Consider the following 20,547-nt stretch of genomic DNA (forward strand, 5'->3'; position numbering starts at 1 on the left):
CCGAGCGGCCGTGCCCGCGCCGGGCACCAGCTCAGGGCAGCGGGTGAGCTCAGAAGGGCACCTGGTCCTTCCCCGGAGAAACAGGCAGATAACGGATGTACAGGCGGAGAAAAGAAGGGAAACAAAAAGTCTAAGGTTACTAGCATTAGTAGCACTACTCCACTACGCTACCCAGCTGCTAACTTACACGGTGCACTGTTAAGCACAAAGGGAACTACTGGAGTTAGCAAGGGCTCCGACCGAGCACGCTCTAACTCCAATGTCTGCCCTGGGCTGTCCCAGGCAAGAAGCTTCTCTTCACAAGACTGGGTAGCTGCAAAACAAACGTAAGCATTAAAATAATAAACAAACAAACAAGCCAGAAAGCAAAATAAAAACCAACAAAGAAGTACAAACACACACAGCCCCAACCAGAAAGCAAAATAAAAACCAGCAAAGAAGCACACACACACACAGCCCCAACCCCCCTCTGCACACAGACACATCCACATTCCAGCAACCTCTGCCCGCTTTGCTGCCTCTGTCACATCAGCTGAGCTGGACACTGCTCAGAGGGGACCACCGTGGCACCCGGGCAGGAGACCCTTCAGACACAGCAGGAATCACTGATGCTGTGGGAGGTGGTCTGAAGATGTCCTAAAAGGTTGGTCAGAGTGGTGACAGAGCAGCACAAGGGCAAGCACRAGATACAAGTGAAAGGGAAAGAAAGCAGGGCATCCAAATCACTGCAAATCTCAACTCAAAGAGGCGCAGGGAGGGAGAATGCTGCCCCACTTGGTAAAGTAGTGATTTGGCACTCCTCAGGGTACCAAAGTAGGGCCTTTCTACAAACAAGAGGAATGGGTTAATAAGAAAGCTGTGATGGATGTTTCACAGCAAAAAGGACTTAAGAGATCATATMCCTTCCAGTCTAGCTAGGCAAAACACCTTCCCCTGGTGCCTCACAAACTCAGCGGTTTGACATTCTTAGCACTACTTCAAAAATAAGTAACAGAGAGGCTCTGAATGCTGCATCATATGAGATACTAGAGCTGTGTGCAGGAAACCAGGGAAAGATGACAAGAGAAGGAGACAGAAGAGGGCATGCCTGTTCCTTCCTCATCACCATAATGATCTGAATAGATGAATCAAAATACTTCAGCTCACATTAAGGATCCTTCTACTACATCTTTAAATAGTCAGAAGACTAGTCAGGTAGGGGGAAGGCTGGGAACTCCACCAAAGTTTTCTCCAACCTACTAGTTTTTCCTTACCCTTTCTCAAGGTTTCTCAGCCACAGGCTCCTCTACAGAGGCAGCCAATTCAGGAAGGATCAAGCAGAAGGTACCATAACTGACAGACTAACCAAGGTCCCAATTAACTGAGATAGTGAGAGAGACATGTAAGGCAAAGCACACAACAGAGAGATGCCCCTCAGAGCCAACATTATCTAAAGGTTTTCATTCAAAGCACCTAACTGGATCCAGAAATGCTGAGGGGTCTTCCAGCAGCCACAGCCTCACTTCCAAAGCATCCTTGAAACAGTCTGCAAAAGCTACTTTTCACTCGTTCTGTATCTCCTGAGCACCATCCGAATCTGGGGAGCTTGAAAGTTCTTGATCAAACAAGACTGAATTCAGCCTCACAAATCCCCTCCAAAGTAGATCTGCACCATTGTTCCCATTTACAGAAAGGAAAACTAAGAGATGCAGTGACTTGCCTGAGGTGTCCAAAAAAGGCAGTATCCCTGCAAAGAACTCCACACCTTACCCAGATGAAAGCAAGGGAATGAAATTAGCTAAGATGAGGTTCTTTTTTTTTTTTTTCTTCAAAAGGGGAAGGAAAAATTTGGAGAATTTCAGTGTGCAAGGAAGGGATTTTGCAGGAAGGGAGATGATTTCTTTTTATTCCGGAGTACTGGAAATGAAAAATCAACATTCTGGAAGGAAGTTGAGGAAGGGAAGGAGAAATAGGAAAGGTGGAGGAAGGGGTTGGAAAAAGATGCCGTGAAGCACTGCACCCCTGGACTTACTGGCTGAGAAACAGAGAGAAAGCTGGGACTGCATGGACTCAGTCTGTGTTTTGCTCTCACTTTGCCTCCGTCCTTCAAGCACTGAGCTGCCGTCCCCGGTGGAGAGAGGGGAAGCTAGCATGGCAGGGAATTAAAACACAAACAAAACACGCAAGTTCAGTAAATAAAAAAAGAGAAAGGAAATAGGAGAACATTAAAGAAACCACAATGCTGGGCACAAAACATGCAGGAGTATCCTCCAGGGCAAAGTCGAGCAGACAGCTCTACAGCACGGTCCTGCTGTGCAATTTGTAGGGACATTGTGGGGGGAAGCTGGCCCCCTTAGCTCCACCACAGTGGAAACAACATAGCCTTGAGGCAACTGTCACTAATGTATCAAGGCTGTCTCATACTCCACAGCAGAATAGATCTGCATAACCTGCCTCTATTGAAAACAAGAGGTGAGAAGAGGAACTGTACAAGCACTTCCCTTTTCCCAGAGTCATGGCTATGCAGAATGCTGATAACTCCAACACTCCCAAAACTTTTGGTCTATTTAATTTTGCTTTGAGTGCTTGCTTAGCTTAAAACATGGAGGGGCAGGAGTTGAACAGGAGGCATCTGGTGAATGCTGCTGTACTTAGAAGTAAAGCACTAAAATTACCTGTTAGAGCTGGCTATAGCACAAATCATTACTCTTCAAGCTCCTTTCTTCTCAACCACAATTAAAATGCTTCCTTCTATTAAAAAACAYATTCTAACAGCTCTGCCAATACATCTCAGCTGTGATCTGCAGCAATGCAGCCCTATACAATTCTTCAGTGCATCTGGTCCTGGCCAACAGCCAGCTGCCCTCCTTCCCACCTCCCTTCTATTCCAGTCCTAGCCTTCCTCTCTTCATAGCACTCATATTCCTGACTTGCATTGGCTCAAGCCCGGGAACTCTCCTGAACAGAAACTGCCAAAGGAGACAAAGTTTTGGACAAATATCTGTTCTGGACAGATATCCAGTAGAGATTAGATAAATCCATTTCATTATCACATTACAAAAGCCATCCAGTTCCCTTCCCTCAAAGCTTGGTTCTTAAACCATGGATTCCTCTTTGGAAAAAAGGTGAGAGGTAGAATACTATCCTGTAATGAGGTCAGGTCTTATCTGAAACAATTTGTATTGCAGAGTTCAGTCAGCCACTGGCATGCTCCTGATGGTTCCTGATGACTTCTCAGAAGAGGAGCCAGCAGCTTATGATAAGCCGCAGGAAAAGCTTCAGGAAGCGTCCCAGGTGACTGAGGTGACATTACTGCGCCCACCACCTGAACATCACAAGGCCAGCAATGATTCTTCCCTGGCCACGTAACTCTCATTGAGCACAGGGAGAGCAAGAGTACCTCTGCCTCAAAATGCAAACTGCTGTCACATTTGCCTCAAAATGTGAACTGCATTCACTCATCCTGAATCTGCTTTTTCAGGAGAACTTCTTTCCTTTCCTCCCTCTTTTGAGGGTCAGAAAATGGGCAGCTTCTCAAACAACATGAGCAAATATGGGACTCTGGAATGGTCAGAGCTCCTTCATCTAAGACAGTTTTACAAGCACAGAATATTTATGATGTGGTCACTGAAAAGCGTGAAATTTCTCGTTAGCATCTCCCTCTTCTGAAATCTCAGTCAGGGACATGGAAAATCATCTCTGTTCATAGATAAAAAGTTGAGAATGATCTTCATCTTAGAAACAACGAAAATAGGCCCAAAGAGAAGAGGGGGAAAAAAAAAAGTGCGTGCATCACTGAAGAGATTCTCAGAAATGGGCGCGAAGGGAAACTGTGCTCCTCTTGTGGGGGAGTGATAAGAGAGATTTCAACTCTCTGCAACCTGTGGGGAAGCACAGAAAGCACAGCTAGACTCCAAACCTCAAGGGACCAGTAGGGATTTTCCAAGCCTAGAAATGGACTGGAGATGAATAGATTATGATATTTGCAAGGAAAGAATTTCCACTCAAACAAAATCAGATTAGTTCAGGGCAAACAGGGTTCATATACCAGAAAGGCAAAGTCAACTGGTTCCTCAAAGCATGGCCCCCCTGCAACAGGAATGGCAGTCTTGACAAATTTATGACTTRGTCACACACACAAATTTGGGATCAAATCTCCAGGATCCCCTCTCTGCACTTAACAGTATTAGAGCTTACAGGCAAAACACCTACCTTTGAGATCCTCATCTTCAGTAGTGGTGTTACAGCTCTCTGTGGAACCCTGCATGGCAGAACAGAACATTACCAGACATCAGCAGTCAGGAGCATTAGTAAATGCTTTGATTTGTTTGTGGAAGATGAGGAAGGCAGAAAAATACAGGCAGGTATGACATGGACTGGATAATACAAAGAAGATTTGGATGGAAGTGAGACAAATATCAAGCAAAGCTTAACAGCATCTCTTCTAAACTTTTGCATGTTCAAGCAGTTCAGCCCCTCCACACAGACCTTTCACAAGAACAGAAGTTAAACTCTATCAAGTGAGATCAAATGGGAGTTGCTTCTGTTTGGAAGAATAGCAGCCACAGGAAGCTAAAAAAGGGTTCCTAGGCTTTCTCAAAGGAACAGGTCTCCATTTCCAGAAGAAATAAGTGCATGAGTGCCTGTATCTTCTCATCCACCCCACATAGTGGTGGGGTGCTTATACACCAATGGTGCTTATACACCAAACTAGAAAGAGATTATCATATTTGAACAGTCGCCCCTACTGAACCTCTTCTAGAGATCCACAGCTGTACAACACAACCTTCCCACTTCTGCCACCAGCTGCATTCAGGAGCATGCTACAAACCAAACACCAGAAAGGCAGAAACCGAAGTCAGAAACACAAAGATGAGAATGACAAGAGGGAGCGGAAGTTTCTCTGACAACACTCCCATCCCTTACCTTTATGCCATCTGTAGCATTATGGACAACAGTTGTTTGAGGCTCCTAGGAAAGGATGGAAGAATTCATTAAACTCTAGTTCTAAGGCATTATTTTCTCATATGCTTTCACTCCCCAGCAAGTGGAGAAAAGGTGACTGACATAAAAATCAAACCACAAACTCCAAACAGCACACGTGCGCTTGCGTGCGTGTGCACACACTTCCTGCACAGGTTTCCTGAAGAGAGAGACTGTACTAAAAGCTACAGTCACTAGGAGACAAAGCCCCCAGATTCCCTGCAACTCCCTCAAATTCCTAGTTGGCTTCTTGAGAACCATGCTGGCACAAATGCCAGATAGCAATAGAACGGAAAGTCTCCACCCTACAGGCTGTTCATGAAGTAATGACCCCTCAGCAGTGTCTTTACTAGAAATTGCTTCAGAAGGTGTAGAGATGGAGGGAAGCATAATACTGGGCTGGGGCCTTTGTCTCCCAGTTTTTTGTCAAGTTTGCCAGGTATTTTACCCTGAAAAGGGACATTCATAATTTCCATAAGAGGGTTGATAAGCCAGAGCACCCAAATGCTTCTCAGTGAGGAGCTACTATGGAAACTGGGCTGTGAAAAAAGGCACATTTTTCTAGAACAGGTCTCTAAAATGAGATCTGATTTCAAAAAGTAATAATAATAATAATAATAATAATAAATTCAGAAAGGCTCTCTCAGCATCAAAGCCATAACAAAAAAAGCCAGTGAAGGGAGAGCTGAAAATTATGAAGTGTCCCAAGAACGCTTCACCCTACAACAAACAAGAAGAATATCAAATCTCCCCATCTACCCCACAAAACCACCAAACCCAGCTCTCTGGTCCACACAACGAAGAGCAGCTACTAGGGCTGTGGGTGCTAACTAGCTCCTGCACTTATTCCTTCATTACAGGGACAAGACTTCAGAATCCTGCACCATTTCTTCCTGCTGACATGGCTGTTGTGGGGTGGTTCAGTGAGGGCATCAGTGACTGTGACGGTGCAGTGACGTACACTCACCCATCCATCTCTGGTACCCATTTCACTGCTGCCTGATCTCCCAAGCATAGAGAGGCAGACCACACTGCGCTGTGGTGTTAGACGTGCTAGGCACAGGGCACCCTACAAATACTGCTGCACGCAGTCCATTAAACAGAGAATGACAGCACAGCAAGTCAGCTAGCTGCAGAGGATCAACCACACAACTTAGCAGGCCAAAAGGGCCATCAAAGGATTCCTCTGAAAACTCTCTGCCCGCCCTTTCTCCTGTGGTGTCCTGAAGTCCATCCTCCTTTTCCCAGGTGTTGGAGAGTGGATGAAGTCACCCACTCTCTTCTTCCAAACCAGCCTCCCCAAAGCCAGCAGGAACAGTTGAACGGGACACACAGAACTATATAGGGATGGCACAAGGGGAAGTCCAGGCAAGCTGCGGTCCCCACATCCAACCACTGCTCTGCTCAGCCCCCCCAGCCCAAAGCCTGTGAGGCTGTGATCAGGCCCCACAGCAGCACAGGGACACACACAGAACGAAGCCAAAACACAAGCTGAAACAGAGCAGCACAAGCAGCACTCAGGGGTGGGGGGAGGGAGGGGACAAAATCAAAATTAAACCAAACAGGAAAAAAAAAATAGCGGTTGGGGAAGATACCATGGACGTCTGCACTGGGGGTGTTTCTTTTGCAGTGCTTACTATACTGGTTTTGTTGTTGCTCTGTGGCTGAGACAGAAAAACATCATTTTAGTTCCCCTGCTGGGCAGCAGAGGCAGCAAGAAAATGACAGTATTGCTCTTAATCCCAACCATCTCCACAGACCCTCCCCTCCCCACAAGCTCATTCACCAAGAAGAGAGAGGAAGAAGGAATGCTGCCCCGGCTTCTGGACATCATCCTTCCCTCAGAGGTGACAGATGTAGTAAGGGATATACCAAAACCCAAATGTGGATGGACTGCTGGAGCTAAAAGGAGGGAAAACAAAAGGAAAAAAGGCAGCAGCTCAAAGGGGTGGGGGAATCCTGGAATAAGTACCAGCAAAAATATTTGGGGAAGAAGGATGAGAAATGGCAGCAGCCCATAAGAGAAAGAGACTGCAAAAGTGAGAGGGACGCAATAGTCATGGTACAGTCTCAAACAGGGGACAAATAGGAGTCATGACGGAGAATTCCCAAAGTGTGCAGGTACAATCCTAGGTATGTGATGATGATGAGGGTCCCAGATAATCTGCCGATGGGAGAAAAGTTGTGGTCAGCCCTAGAAAGGGTAGAGAAAAAGTGAGGTATGGTGTGTTGGGTCCCTGCTGTGACCTGAATTAAGAGACTTCAGGACCAAAATATGGAGGTGGTGGGTAGGCGGAGAAAAGGCTGCAAAATCCCCCAAGTAGCAAGTCCTCCAGATGGTGCCCAGTAGTTTTGCATCCTTCCCCACTTCAGTCTCTCTTGTAGCTGTGGTAGAAGGATAAAACCTCTATTTCCTGCATTCACCCAGCACAATAGTAAGGCAATCACCAGCTTCCTGCAAGGAAATGCCCCATTGAATCACATATGACAGTTAAGCCAGCAATGAGCAAAGTCTCCTTTTGTGGGATGACAAACCAGTGTACACTAGTATGCATTTCCTAGCCCACAAATCCAATCAGTTGTTGGAAAAGGCCCAAAATTTTCACTCCTTGATACCCTGCCATGCCAGGTATTTAGSTCTCTTTCTGTCAGACACCAGCAACAATATCAAAATCAGCACTGCAGGAGACTCACCAAAACCCCTTGGTTTATACATGATGATTCCTGGAACTGATCTCAAAGCAGTCTGACCTCATTGCAGCTGCTTTTTATCCCACCCTTTTGAGGACTGCAAACTCACACTGCAAAACATCAGGCCCTCATCACCCAGTAACCAGCACCAAGAATGCAGAAGTCAAATGCTGAGCTGGAAACATGTGCCAAAAGTTTAATTATGTCAACTAGAAACAGATCCTATGAGGTTGAGACTTCACACACACCCACTAACACTTTGGCTTCCCTTTACAAGCAGAAGGCTTTGGCTGAGCTATCCCTTTTGGAGATAGAGGAAGAAAGAGAGGGTAAAGAAAAGAGAAAAGGCAGGGAGAGGTAGTGGAAGAGAGAGGCAAGAACGAATTCTTAAAAAGTCTGTGGAAAAAGAGTATATGACATGCTCATCCCCGAAGCTAAGAAAGGAGAAACACTTCACAATTTACTGCTTACTGCCTCTCCCTGTACAGCCTCACATTGTCCTAAGACTTTGGCCTTCCAAGAGCCTTGCCTCCTGCATGCATTTCCAGCCTGATGGCAGAAGAGATGAGAGGGCACTGTGGATGCAAGAGGGAAGAAGAGCAACCTGGGAAAAAAAACAAACAAAACAAAACAAAACAAAAAACCCCCCACAGATCCCAAGCTATTTTGTGGCACAAACACAACCAGACTTCTGGCAACATTTGGGTCCACCCATCCACACTGCACTGAGGTTCCTGTACCTCTTAGGAAACAGTAATCCTAAGGCAAAGAGATGCGTCTTCCAAATCTCTTCCAGTGAGAAGAGCACAACTTATTTTTCTTAGTCTACTGGAGTATGAAGATAAAGTTAGTATGAAAGAAGCTATACAAAAACTCTCTTGATTTTTACTCAGTTCTTTAGATGCGCTTCCTAAAGGTCTAGTTTCTGGAACGCTTTATAATCGAAGTCCAATGGAAAAATAACCCAGGAAGCCACTGTTCTAAGTCGACAGCAGTTTTTAAAGGTGTGGGATGTCACCTTACAAAGCACAAACCTGCACACACCCCAAATGCACAGCCTCCTCTTTCGGCTGCACTGAATGCCCTGTGCATCCATCATGCTCTTCCCCATCCAGTGGGCTGGAGAAGACTGAGCATCATTTTTACCACTTGCTATGCATTGGCTTTCCAGATTCATGTAGTATTTTATTCCAGGACAGAGTCCAGGTAAATAAGAGGCGAAAGTCTTAGCCTGTCTTGGCTTTGGAGTTATCTGATGTACTGATCTTCCCCATATACCCATGTCTCGTGGCCACCTAGCCAACCGTCATTCACTGGAGAAGACTGGCATACCCTTCACAGAGCCCAAGAGCCATGGGAGACTCTTACCCCCTCCTTTCCCTCCCACTCCCAGCCAACAGCACAGTCACTGGATAGGCGACGATCCTCGGCAGTTCACAGCGGTACAGCTCAACTTAAAAGAAGCCAATTCACCTAAAAAGGTGCCAGGCCCTTCTAAAGATCTATTTAATATGATTAGTTTTGGCACAGCAGTTGGAAGTGCTTCCTGAGCTAGACAAGAGACAGACAGACAGGCACAAACAACACAGAGGGTGCAAGAGAAAGAAAACAGACCAGTGATCATATCGCTAGGGACACACACTTCTAGCCAACTAAAAGCAAGTAAGTACCAACATATGGGCTCTCTCTGGTTATTTAGCCACCTTCACTGCCTCAATGTTTTCCGAGGCTGACACTTGCATGGTTTACATATCCCAGCTGCTTTAAAACAACATGCAGAGGGAATTTGAGTATTGCTGGCAGTGGGCAGAAAAGAAAGGAAAGACAGGCACAAAGCACTCCTGCCCTGGACTTTTGTATAGACAGGGCTAGTGAAAAGTCAGTCTCTCACGTCAGATTTTCCGAGCAGTACTTTGGGACTACTTTTTGTGTTTACATGGGTTTAAGGTGTTATTGAAGGAGGAAGGGGGTAAATATTTTCCAGATAGTAATGCAGACACATTTTTTTCTGCTTTCTCAGTACTCTAATGTTCCTATCTGCAATAGGGGAGAAATTCTAACTTATTCTTATTCTAACAGAGAGAGGAGCTACAATGCAATAACTAATTTTTGCACTTTTCCAGACCTCAGTGTCAGAGACACAGGCATTACCTAATGGGCTGTACATGACTCCTTACAATATGGCACTGGCCAATTTTTTTCTTTGCTCCCTTGAGACTGGATTTGACTACTTGTCTGACAAACTCTATGGATGTCAAACATCTGGATGGATGAAAAAAGGAAATGAATAGGACAGGGAAGGCAGTTACCAGGTATTTGGTCATGCTGGGAGACATAAATGAGATCAGGACAAAAGGAAGTTTTGGATTATAAAGGCTCTGACAAACCTTTTCAGTATAGAATGCTAAAAAAAGAAGTGACCGGCAGCTTTGAGCCACCCGGCGGTGCTGTGCCCACACCTTTCATCTGAACAGTGGAGCCCCATCAGTCTCTGCCACATTTGGAGCGACTCCAAGTTTGTTCTACACTGCAGGGCTCCCACCAGGGATGACGGCACCAACACCAGGCAAAGCACCTGCTCCTCTTTTTGGCACCTCTGCAACAGAATGACAAAGCCCCATGTCCAGGCAAGGCACACACCTGCTCTGCTGAGACCAGGAGAACCACTGCCTTTTTTGTTTCACACTCAGTTCAGACACCGATAGCAGGCAACGTCAAACTGCGTTTCCAGCAGTTGCTTTTCTGTACAAAATGGGAACTGTGCAGCTGGCCGGGGGCCAGACAATCACAGGGCCCTTTTAGTGAGGACATGGACCTTTCAGTGCACGATGATCCCCCCGCCACCGCCCCCCTGCGCAGACATGCTATGTAGGGTGATGAGCACAAGCCGAGCGTGCATGGCATGAGAATGGCGGATGCACGAATCGCAGGCAGCTTACGGGAGGTGCTCACCATCAAATGCACACTGGAGCTCGACTTCCTTTTCTGGACACACCATTGAGAGAGGGAAAGAGAAGGGAAGAGAGGAGATGAGAAGAAAAGCACAGAAACTATTCACACATCAGTGTGCCAGCAAGGTCCCCCCTGCCAATAACTCTCCCCTAGGGACAGGAATAAGCAGCAGCAGAAATGCACAGACATGTGAAAAGATACAGAGGAAAGTCGCCATTAAAGAACACCACTACAAACCAGGGGAAAGGGCAGGGTTAAAGATCCCCACCCACTCAAATGTCAAAGTCAGAACATAGGTGCCCCACGCACAGATGTAAGGGAGAGGAGAAGAGGAAGGAATATATAGGTACAAGATGTGGGTATGTGCTCTCCCACCTCAGAGCAAAGTGCAGCTTCCCCAGCCACACTGAAGAGGTAGGCACAAAACTCCCCACGCATTCACATTTGGAGGAAGTAAATGTGTGTGTGCAACCAGACTGAGAGGGTAGTGAGGAGGACACAACAGCAGAGGCATTCCCAAGGGCTAAAGAAAGAAGAGGGAACTTCTGTGGATAGCACGGGGGGGAGGAAGGCTCCCTCGCACAGGGATTGGGGCTGACGCAGGAGAGGAAAGATGCACCCACGCTCAGAGGTGGAGGAARGGCAAGGAAGGCAAAGAGGTGCTCCACAGTCAGAGCACCTCATGCTCTTAGAGGCTGGGAGAAGAACAAACAGGGACCAGTGCTCAAACGCTACTCATCTTTCTCAGATATTATTCTTGTTCAAAAACAACTTCAGCCATACTCTTCACACTGAACTTTACTCTCCAGTAAACCAGGCTCAGCATGCATTTCTCTGCTCTTTCACAATACTGATCAGTGCTGTCCTGAGCCTGACAGGTTTTTCTTCATTATAACACTAGCTGTTCCCTCAGCTATCTCTGCATGTGTTTTCCATCTGCTCTTCTCCTTTAGTACTATCTGTGCTATTTCTCTGCTGCCTACTACTCAGGGGGAGGTGCTACACTGTAGGACAGCACTTCCCAGCCCACAGTGGCATGGCTCAGCTACGTAGATCTGGATTCCTGCACACTACCGCTTCCCACCTCTGGAGCAGCCCTTGGACTCAGTACAGCCCATGGAGTTGTACCTCCCCATTTCACATACTTAGAGAGGGCCCTCCCAGTTTTCACCTTGAATCCTGCCTATGCACCTGCTATCCTCACGTTAGAGCTCACGCACACATACAGATTGCTGTGTCTTTGTGAGTAGGAAGTGCCCATGTTCACCTCATACCCAGAACCACATTCCTATTTACTCTCTAAAGTCCAGAATCATGCAGACCTCACAGGAACAGTTTTAAACTAGCAAACTTCCTGCCTCATCTGATGTTGAATTCCAGTATGGACAGACGCTGGTGCCGGCAGATCTGTTCAGCATTTTGCTTGCCAAACTTCCGTTTCACAGAGGCAACATGGGCCTTGGCGTCACCTGGTTTACAAACTTGTGATTCCTCTCATCTTCTTTTCAGACAATTCAGCTTCTCCACAACTTTTTCCTCAAGCAAGAGCTAAAATGGGAGGGACCACCAGTACATGAATATGATGCTCAGACCACCAACAACTCAGAGAAGTCCTTGTTCCCTGTCACAGAGCAGAATTCTTATCTGGGAAAACTGGAAACTCACACCAGCTGAAAAACTACTCCAAAACTTGAGGTTTTATTTTTAATTTATCCTACAAGTTGCAGCAGACAGAGACCACACATATACTGCAGGGAAGCTTTTGCTTAAGGAAGATGGTCTCATTAGAAATGCCAACAGATTTCCAGCGAGTTACAGAAACAAGAAGAGGGGTGGAAAAAGTTGAGAGACAACCAAATAGTTTCATACAAAAGGAGAGTTAACCAAGCCACACAGGAAAAAAAATCACACCTCCCTCCCCTCATTTCTCTTTTCAGAAATTAGAGACAAGAGAAACACTGACACAGGAAGAAACTGAGCCTTCTGCAGATCAGAATTTAATTAGAGCACAATCTAAATTTAAAACACTGCTGCTCTATTAACATGGCATGATGGATTCTGGAAATCCCAGACAGTGCATCATTACTGGCCAGTATAATAACAAGAAAAAACAGCTAGTTAAGCAATACGAAATGGATGGGGAGTGAGGTCTGTGTTAAGACCAAAGCATAAGAGACAGATCAGGACTGACAGTAAGTGCTCAAGCATCAAAACACAATAAACACCCAAGACAAAATATTGTCAAGGAAATCACTAACAACAGATCAGTCTCCCCACCTCCTCTTTAACAGCTGCATAAGTTGTCTACGGCACCTTTCCAAGATCACTAGATGAGCGAGCAAAACTTCTTTTTGTGTTATGTGACTACAGCTAACAAAGAAAATAAAGTAACAGAAGTTTGGTTATGGACAGAGTTCTCTGTTCCCTTCCATAACACGGCTACATCTCTATAAGTATATCTAGGCAGTGGAAGGACATCCCAGGAAACAGAAAAAAAATGTTGCAGGCAGAGAGACAGCCTATGGTAAGTTACCTCACTGATCACTGCAAAGATTTTCCTAAATCTGAGAAGTGACAAAACATTCTCCCAAAGCAGTATGGACAATATTTTCCTCTCAAACCCAAGGGTGAATCTTTGTTAATATTCTGTATCTGTATTTGTGTGAAACTCAGGTGTTCAGATCGTCTACACTGAAACCTGAGGGAAGAATTCTGCTTTGGTAACAAAAACCAGTAGAATACATAGTGAATAGAATACATACTTAAGAGTCACTGCCCCTTCGGTATAGCAACAATACTAGGAAGAGCGAGTGTAAATCATTCTGAGCACCCATAGAAAATACGATGCGTGCTAGAAGATGTTATAAGTAGTAAAGAGTGAATCCAGTCAAGGTCCCACTTACAGTTTTGGGCACTTTCACATTTCTGGGCACTTAACATTGACATCTTTTTTACAACAGTGTTTTTGCATTTCAGTTGCCTACATGCAGTTCTCCCCCAGTCTGATACTGAGGGTATTTGTATATTAAGGTATCATGCTTGTCATAACTCTTATTCCTATATAAGGTATAGTCATCTCCAGGTTTAAAGGAGGAAAAAAAGAAACATTGAACTTGAAGTAGATCAGTGAAAGGCAGCCTGAACCAGCAGATGTGGGGTCCTATTTCTACCTCTGGTCTAGTCCTTTGTGTGATGCTGAGCAAACCATTTTATCTTTGTGAATCCACCTTTTCTCTTGCCCTTTGTCTGCTTGTCTATTTAAATGTAAGCCGAGAGGCAGGGATTTTCTGCTTAGGCATCAGTACAGTGCTAAGCACACTGGACCCTTGATCTCAGATGAAGTTTCTAAGCGTTACAACAATACAAGTGAAAAAAATGAATGCAAAGGTTAGTGAAATGTGTTACTGGACGTCAGCACTCTATTTAAACAGATCTGAATTGCTTCTCAAGCATCCTGCATAAAACAGTTCATTATAAAACTGTTGTGTTCAGGTGAACTTGGGTTCTCCTCATTTATTTTCACCACACAATCTTTAAACAGTATGTCTGAAAGATCATTAAAAGCCCACATATAGAAATAGGAGCATTAACTCCTGTGCAGATATTACTTGACCCTTACAGATTTCAAGAGAGACCATTTTCTAAGGATTCCCTACTGGCTTACTTTGCTAGCCTGCCTTTTCTGTCAAAGGCACACTTCCACAAACTGCTCTCCCAGCAGTGATGCCAACTTACAGGTGCCAAACCTTCCCCCCATCCTTTTGGGGATGCTTTTCCCAGCAGGGGAAGCTGGTACTGCCAGGCATGAAATGTGCACGCACTGCAATGTTCCTTACAAACAGCAGAGCAAATGGTATTTGGTGCCTCTTTGCGGTTATACAAGACAAAGGGCAGGTTTTACAACGTTAACCTAGTCACACCAAAACCCTGGATTTTTACTCTTTCAGCCCAATTCTCATTTCAGCTATCCTATTCAGCTTTTACAGGGTAATAAAACCGTGTGTATGCAGTAGAGTGACAAGGTAGGAAGTCATCAAATTTTGCAGAGCATTTCAAGTGAATGCTGTTAAAACCTTTCACATCCCATAGCATTCTACACAAGTTACTATTTAGAGAATTACAATGGGCTTGAAAAACATTGGTAACATTTTGTATCCCTTAATCACAAAGGGCTCAAAACAAACAAAAAAGGAAATGGAGATAGAGCTTAGAGAAGAACTAAGCTTAAAATACTTATAATTACATATTTAACTAAAAATAGCACTTTGTGCATTAACATTTTCTGATTATGAAGATGAATCTGTCAGGCCCTTTTAGAACTGGAAACAAATGCATCCTCTCACACTAGTAATAAGGGAAATTACCTTTTAGAAAAAAGGGAACACAAGTGTTTGAAGTGCTGCCCAGAGACAAAATCGACAGTAGTACTGTGACACTAACTATAGGGAGCCCAGTCCCTGACAAGGTCAGAGAAAGGACATTCATCACAAAGTGTCCTTAATCTTCACCCCCTCGTCTGTCCCAGTCCATTCCTTAACCCCTCCCTCACCTTACAGTGGATGGCAAATCCAAATTACAAGTGGAAAGGGGAACAAGAAAACAAGTAGGTTTGATATGAAACTATGGAAAGTAGATTTAAAAATGGCAGCTGCACGATGTTGCTCACAAATTTAGAATCTTAAAAAAAAAAATACCTGGGACCTACAGTGGTGGCCACAAGATACATGGTATGTTACATGGCTCTGCAATTCGTCACCCAGAATCTTCTAGCCTCACTTTCTGGATTTGAAAGTAGAAAGTTATGTTCCTTGGGAATAAAACCTGGGCCTTCCTTGCTGCTACTCCACCAGCCTGGAACCAAATTCTGCCTGAAGAGAATAAGTGCAGCACTACTAGTGAAGGTTTGGTGGGCAGGGACAATTTAAGACACAAGGCACTTTAAATCATTCATTATTTAAGATAATGGAAAAGTTCTCAAGTGCCAAGTTGATGAAACATCTACCAATTAGCAAAATTAGTACTTGAAATAGAAGCAGCAGTGCACAATGAAGACCAGGAGTGTTTCAAATGGAAGGGAAAGGAATTGGCTAGAGGAGGGGGTCACCTACATGGAAATCTATTAAAACAACCGCACTCTAGACACACCTATATTAGAATAAAAGTGTTTCCTACCTGTCCCCCCCTCCTGATTTAAGCTTTTTTCCTCCCTTGCAAAATGGTCTGATGCAGGTAAAAATGCAAGCATCCCCATTACCTCAGCATATTAGGTTTGCTTCAATAAAGGATTAAAGTTAATTCCTATAGAAACAAACAAAATTGTGTTTCTTACAGACAATAAATATCAGATCAGTGCAAATCATACCAGATGCTTTTATCATCACGTATGACTATAATATATCATTCCTCTCTCATTTATGCTAAAGCAGTAACGAGCATTGCAAGTAACACCTTTCATCAGGTATTCACCTACACACCTGGAACACAYGGAGTTCTAGAGGATAACCCATGAGAAAAAGGTGTAGCCTTCACTCAAACTTATCTAACACCATGTACTACAAATTCCTACAGTATTTGTGGAATACTGCAGGACCCTAGTGTAGCTACCATCATATTTCTAAATCCTATCAAATAAACATCAACCAGGGATGGGAAAAATACCTTGAATGGAAAGTAAATTAAGCCAAACTGATCATGCTTTTTGTCAATGGGCTTAAAGCCATTAATTTTTACAATAGTGCAATCATCAGTCAGTGGCAGAAATATTCTTTCCATTCTTATCCTCTGCGTGGGTATCTATGGCACTATGTGCTTCCCAAACACTCTTGTGGAGCACAGTCACTCCGGACTGGAAAAAAATAATCGAGAAACTGAAACATATTTTATGGCAAATCTCCACAGGGAATTAATTTCTAGGGAGGGAGGGAGGGAAGCAGTCTTCATATCTGGAGAAAACATGAGAAACAGCCTAACTCTGTGGCATGCGGTCAGCAGACTACAACTGAAAATACAGTATGCAATGCTTGTTCTAAACCTACATCTGATGTAAAATTATTCATGTAGGAAGTGAAAGTGAAAAGAATACTCCAAAGCTGAAAGTGTGTTTGGCACTCAAGTCATGATATCTGTGCTCTGCACCACTGCAATGGGAAAAAGATCACAGAGTTTGCTACAACTAATGCAAGACCAGACATTCTTAGCTGAACCCATCCCTAACACAAGTCATTTGTCAGAACTATCTAGGATGAGAAAATCAGTGTGGCTAAAGTACAAGTCTCTGCATAAGCAGCAATGCATGAAAAGCTAGCTGGTCATGACAGTGATGTCACCCATCAGACAGTGACTGGCACAGAGACACACTCAGAACTAGTATACTGTTTGGCCTGGTTGATGTATATATACAAAAAAAAAAGTTAGCTTTAGCAGGAAAAGCAGTATGAGACCGATAGGAACTACCTGCCACAGATGACACGAATGTGGTCTAATGGGAAGCTATTATACTTCTATCTCCACCTACACTAAGGTCCAAGATGGGAAGTTACTTCTACTATGGCAGAAACTGCATGGCAGTCAAGCATGCCAGTCCTGCTCCAATAAGCAAATGGAAGTAGTAAAAGGCTACCTTTCCATGGGATGCCTAATGGGAAGCATCACCGTACACATAGACTGTAGGGGCGAGGAGGGAGATAAGCATGTAGCTGCAGAAGTTCTACAGCAGAAGTGTGAAGGAAGTACCACAAACACACACACAGACCACTAGCTGCTCTCTATTCTGCCCAAACTCAGCATTGTGGGGGAGGACTGACCTGCACTTTTTTAAAGTCTGCTTTCTTAAGCTGGTTGGTATTACAGAGTAAGACTGCTCTAACTCTTACGAGCAAGGAAATTGTGTGCAAATGCTTGACTACAGGTCTCTGGCATCACGCAGAAGTAAAGAAGAGGTTCCCAGAGGATAACCCCATTCACCACATACAGAAAATGCTGTGCAAGAGGCCAGATATGTTCCTGCTCTCCATTCTATCCTCTACTTTATCACAACTATTCATTTATATATGAGGAACATACATACACAAGGAAGAGTTGAAGAATCCTTCAAATCAGCTAGAAAAGCAAAATTCCTTTTCAGAAATGAAGACATAATGTTCTAACAGAAATGCACAACACACGTATTATGGAATTGAAGCCTCTTCCAAACATACAGGTCTCCTTCTGACTACTTGACCAGAAAACTTTGCCTCAAAACCAGTGTGCACACCATGTGACCATTTCTGCAAGATTTTGACCCGAGTTGTAACACTCTCTGAGCCTGCTGGAAATCAAGAATTCTAAGAAAGCCATTTTTTCCTAGGTAGACAAAAAGCTGTGTAGATGTGTTGTTACCTGCTGCTTTTCCAGTTGCTTTTCCCCTGCCATGTTGGGATTCTGAAGCATGTTCTCAGTTCACAACCTCAGGGGCAATCCATTCTTATTGCACTGGGAATTTATTGTAATGTTTTCTATATTGACAGATGTGACAACTCAGACATGCTTGCTGCATCATTCCACATGTTCAATGCATGTCTGTACAGAAGAGGCAGGCATGGGCAAAGGCACAAAAGCTCACTCCTGCAGGCACATTTCAAAGATGTGTATCCTGGACCAAAACCAGCAGTTCCACATATCATTTTGGGCAAAGAAACCCCAGGCTTGGGTCTCATTTGGACAGGACACAGCAGAACTGCAAGAACGCAGGATTTATTACAGCAATCCCCCAAATAAACACAACTCCTCTGAAAGCACCTTTTTTTTCCCCACTAACCTGCTTGTATTGTGAACTTTCTGGAAACAAAGCCTCACTAAAATGCAGAAAGGCCAAAAGAGTAGGAGAGAACAAGTGGGCTGGTCCTTCAGTGTGCATGTCAAAATCCCCCAGCAAGGGGAGAATGAAGACTGTCACAGTGAAAAACCAGAAGATGAACTATTTCACTTACAGCTGCAAAGAAAGGCTTGGGCTTCAAATGGAAGTGCAAGCAAATAAACCAAACACTCCCTTCCCAGGTGGAGGACAGTTATACTTTGGAACAGTCAAGAAAAGACAGTCCTCAAGTCCCTAGCTGTTGCTACTCTAGTACCAGATGGCAAAGAGCTGCTGCCTGAATAATGAACAATCTTGACATTGGCCTATTTGACCTCCAGGACTAAAGGATGACTGACGAGCGAGTGAAGAGTTAACAATGAGTGACAATGACCATGCACACAAAGAGTGCAATTTAAGGGGGGAAAAAATAATTCCCCTCAGCAGGGAACAGGGGAGTTCCTAGACATCAGGGATGCGGATTAAACTTTAATACGAAATTCTGATTCCATTCTGTCCAAACAGTAACATCTGAAGGCTCCTCATTTCCCACTCCTTTTTGTGGCTCAGCCTTCAGCATTTGTCAACAGGGTTAGACAAAGCGATTTCCATGGGGTCTGCTGGGTATCATCCGCCAATGACAATTGTTCTGTGCATTTTCTATACCCGAAAGCATTCTGTACTGAACAGAGTAAGACTAGTCAGAGGTATGTGTTGCACTGGAGCTGGTCCTTAATCTTTCTAATCCACAGCACTGGCCAGTTCTCCATGCTTTAGAGAAAGGAGGAAAAGAAACCTTGTTGGTATAATGGTGCACCTAGGCAGTTGTGCAATGTGTAAGAAACATTAAGATCCCGCCCAGGGCTGCATAACCATACACTGAACATAACAATCCAAGCCACAAGACAGTGCTGTGGTTTTACCCTGGGAGGGGATCGGGGATCCTGTTCAGGTGAGGGGAGGGACAGTGAGATGAGAAAGCAAGAACTTACCTTCACTCCATCTGACTTCTTGTTCAGCAGGCTTTTGGCAGCTGTGGAGAGAAACAGGAAAAGTAGGTCAGATTTTGGTTTCAAGACTCTTCTCTCTCTCCCCACTTCCCTCAAAACTGCATGAGACTTCAGAAGGACAGTCATCCTGCTAATTCCTCTGTCTAACAGTGAAAGAGCTGGAAGACAGGCCAGGTCAGTCTTCAGATCCATCCAGGTAGCAGAGGGTGGCCCATCCAGTCTATTGCACACCTAATTAGACAGAAATGCTCCCACTCTCACAATCTCAGAAAGACTGAGTGTGAAATGAGACTTCAGAGCTCTTCAATTTCAATCTTCTACTCACACACTGTGACCCCTTCCAGAAGTGGCAGCACTTAGAGGGGTGAAAAGCTACAGAAATCTGACACATCTCTGCAGCAGGATAAAGATTTTTCCCTTTAAGTACAGCCATTTACATAACAGACTTTGTTCATAAAGGGGGCACCGATAATGCAGAGGCCTTCTAATCACTTCCACAATCCACAGTTACCCAGGGGAACATCTGGGATAGCAGAAAGGAACAGACTGAAGAAGTGCAAAAGGCAATGCCTGACAGCTGTCAGAAAAAAAAGGGRGAGAGAACAGAGGTGGGAACTAGGCTGAATTTCTTCACTGAAAGATAAAGATGCTCTGCTGTGCTCAGCTGAACAATCGGCTCTAGCAAAGAAAGTGAGAGCATGATAAGCGCATACAGAGAAGCCACAACAAATGCCTGGCAGAAGGCACGCTTGGGACTGATGAGGGAGGTGCTCCATCTAGTATAGGAAAGTGATATGCTGACAATGACTGTCAACAGTGAGATGCCATCTACAACCCCAACAGATATAAAACATAGTTTGCCTATTCATGAAGACTGTACCCTATTGTTTCAACCCCTACCGTAAACAGCATGCTAGAGACCTGCTGGAGCAACACACTGACATGCCTCTCCTATGCAGCTGCTGAGAAGCATTTGGATCCAGGTACTTGACCTGAATTTTAGCTCCAGCAATGATGAGGCCTAGAGAAAGGGGAAGTCGTAAGACAGTTCCTATACCACTGTTGAAATACTCTACTCCCAAAGACAAGCTAACAAACTCA

At 44.5% G+C, this 20,547-nt stretch overlaps 1 protein-coding gene across 11 annotated transcripts in view; it reads right to left on the reverse strand.

Moving 5' to 3' along the window:
* Window positions 1-20,547, reverse strand: part of CAMK2G (calcium/calmodulin dependent protein kinase II gamma) — a 237,098-nt gene that overhangs the window by 9,855 nt on the left and 206,696 nt on the right. For 3 of the 11 annotated variants that reach the window (XM_026055822.1, XM_026055823.1, XM_026055824.1), the window contains exons 13-18: window positions 19,429-19,469; window positions 6,558-6,626; window positions 4,906-4,950; window positions 4,192-4,240; window positions 2,012-2,125; window positions 188-313 (exon numbers count right to left, since the gene is read on the reverse strand). In XM_026055822.1, the coding sequence (XP_025911607.1) occupies window positions 188-313; window positions 2,012-2,125; window positions 4,192-4,240; window positions 4,906-4,950; window positions 6,558-6,626; window positions 19,429-19,469 (444 nt within the window). The remainder of the gene's footprint in view (window positions 1-187; window positions 314-2,011; window positions 2,126-4,191; window positions 4,241-4,905; window positions 4,951-6,557; window positions 6,627-19,428; window positions 19,470-20,547) is intronic. The other 8 variants (XM_026055825.1, XM_026055827.1, XM_026055826.1 and 5 more) reach the window with 4 other exon arrangements.

Source organism: Apteryx rowi, unplaced genomic scaffold (genome assembly GCF_003343035.1).
Source record: "Apteryx rowi isolate R43461 unplaced genomic scaffold, aptRow1 scaffold_126, whole genome shotgun sequence".
Classification (NCBI taxonomy): domain Eukaryota; kingdom Metazoa; phylum Chordata; class Aves; order Apterygiformes; family Apterygidae; genus Apteryx; species Apteryx rowi.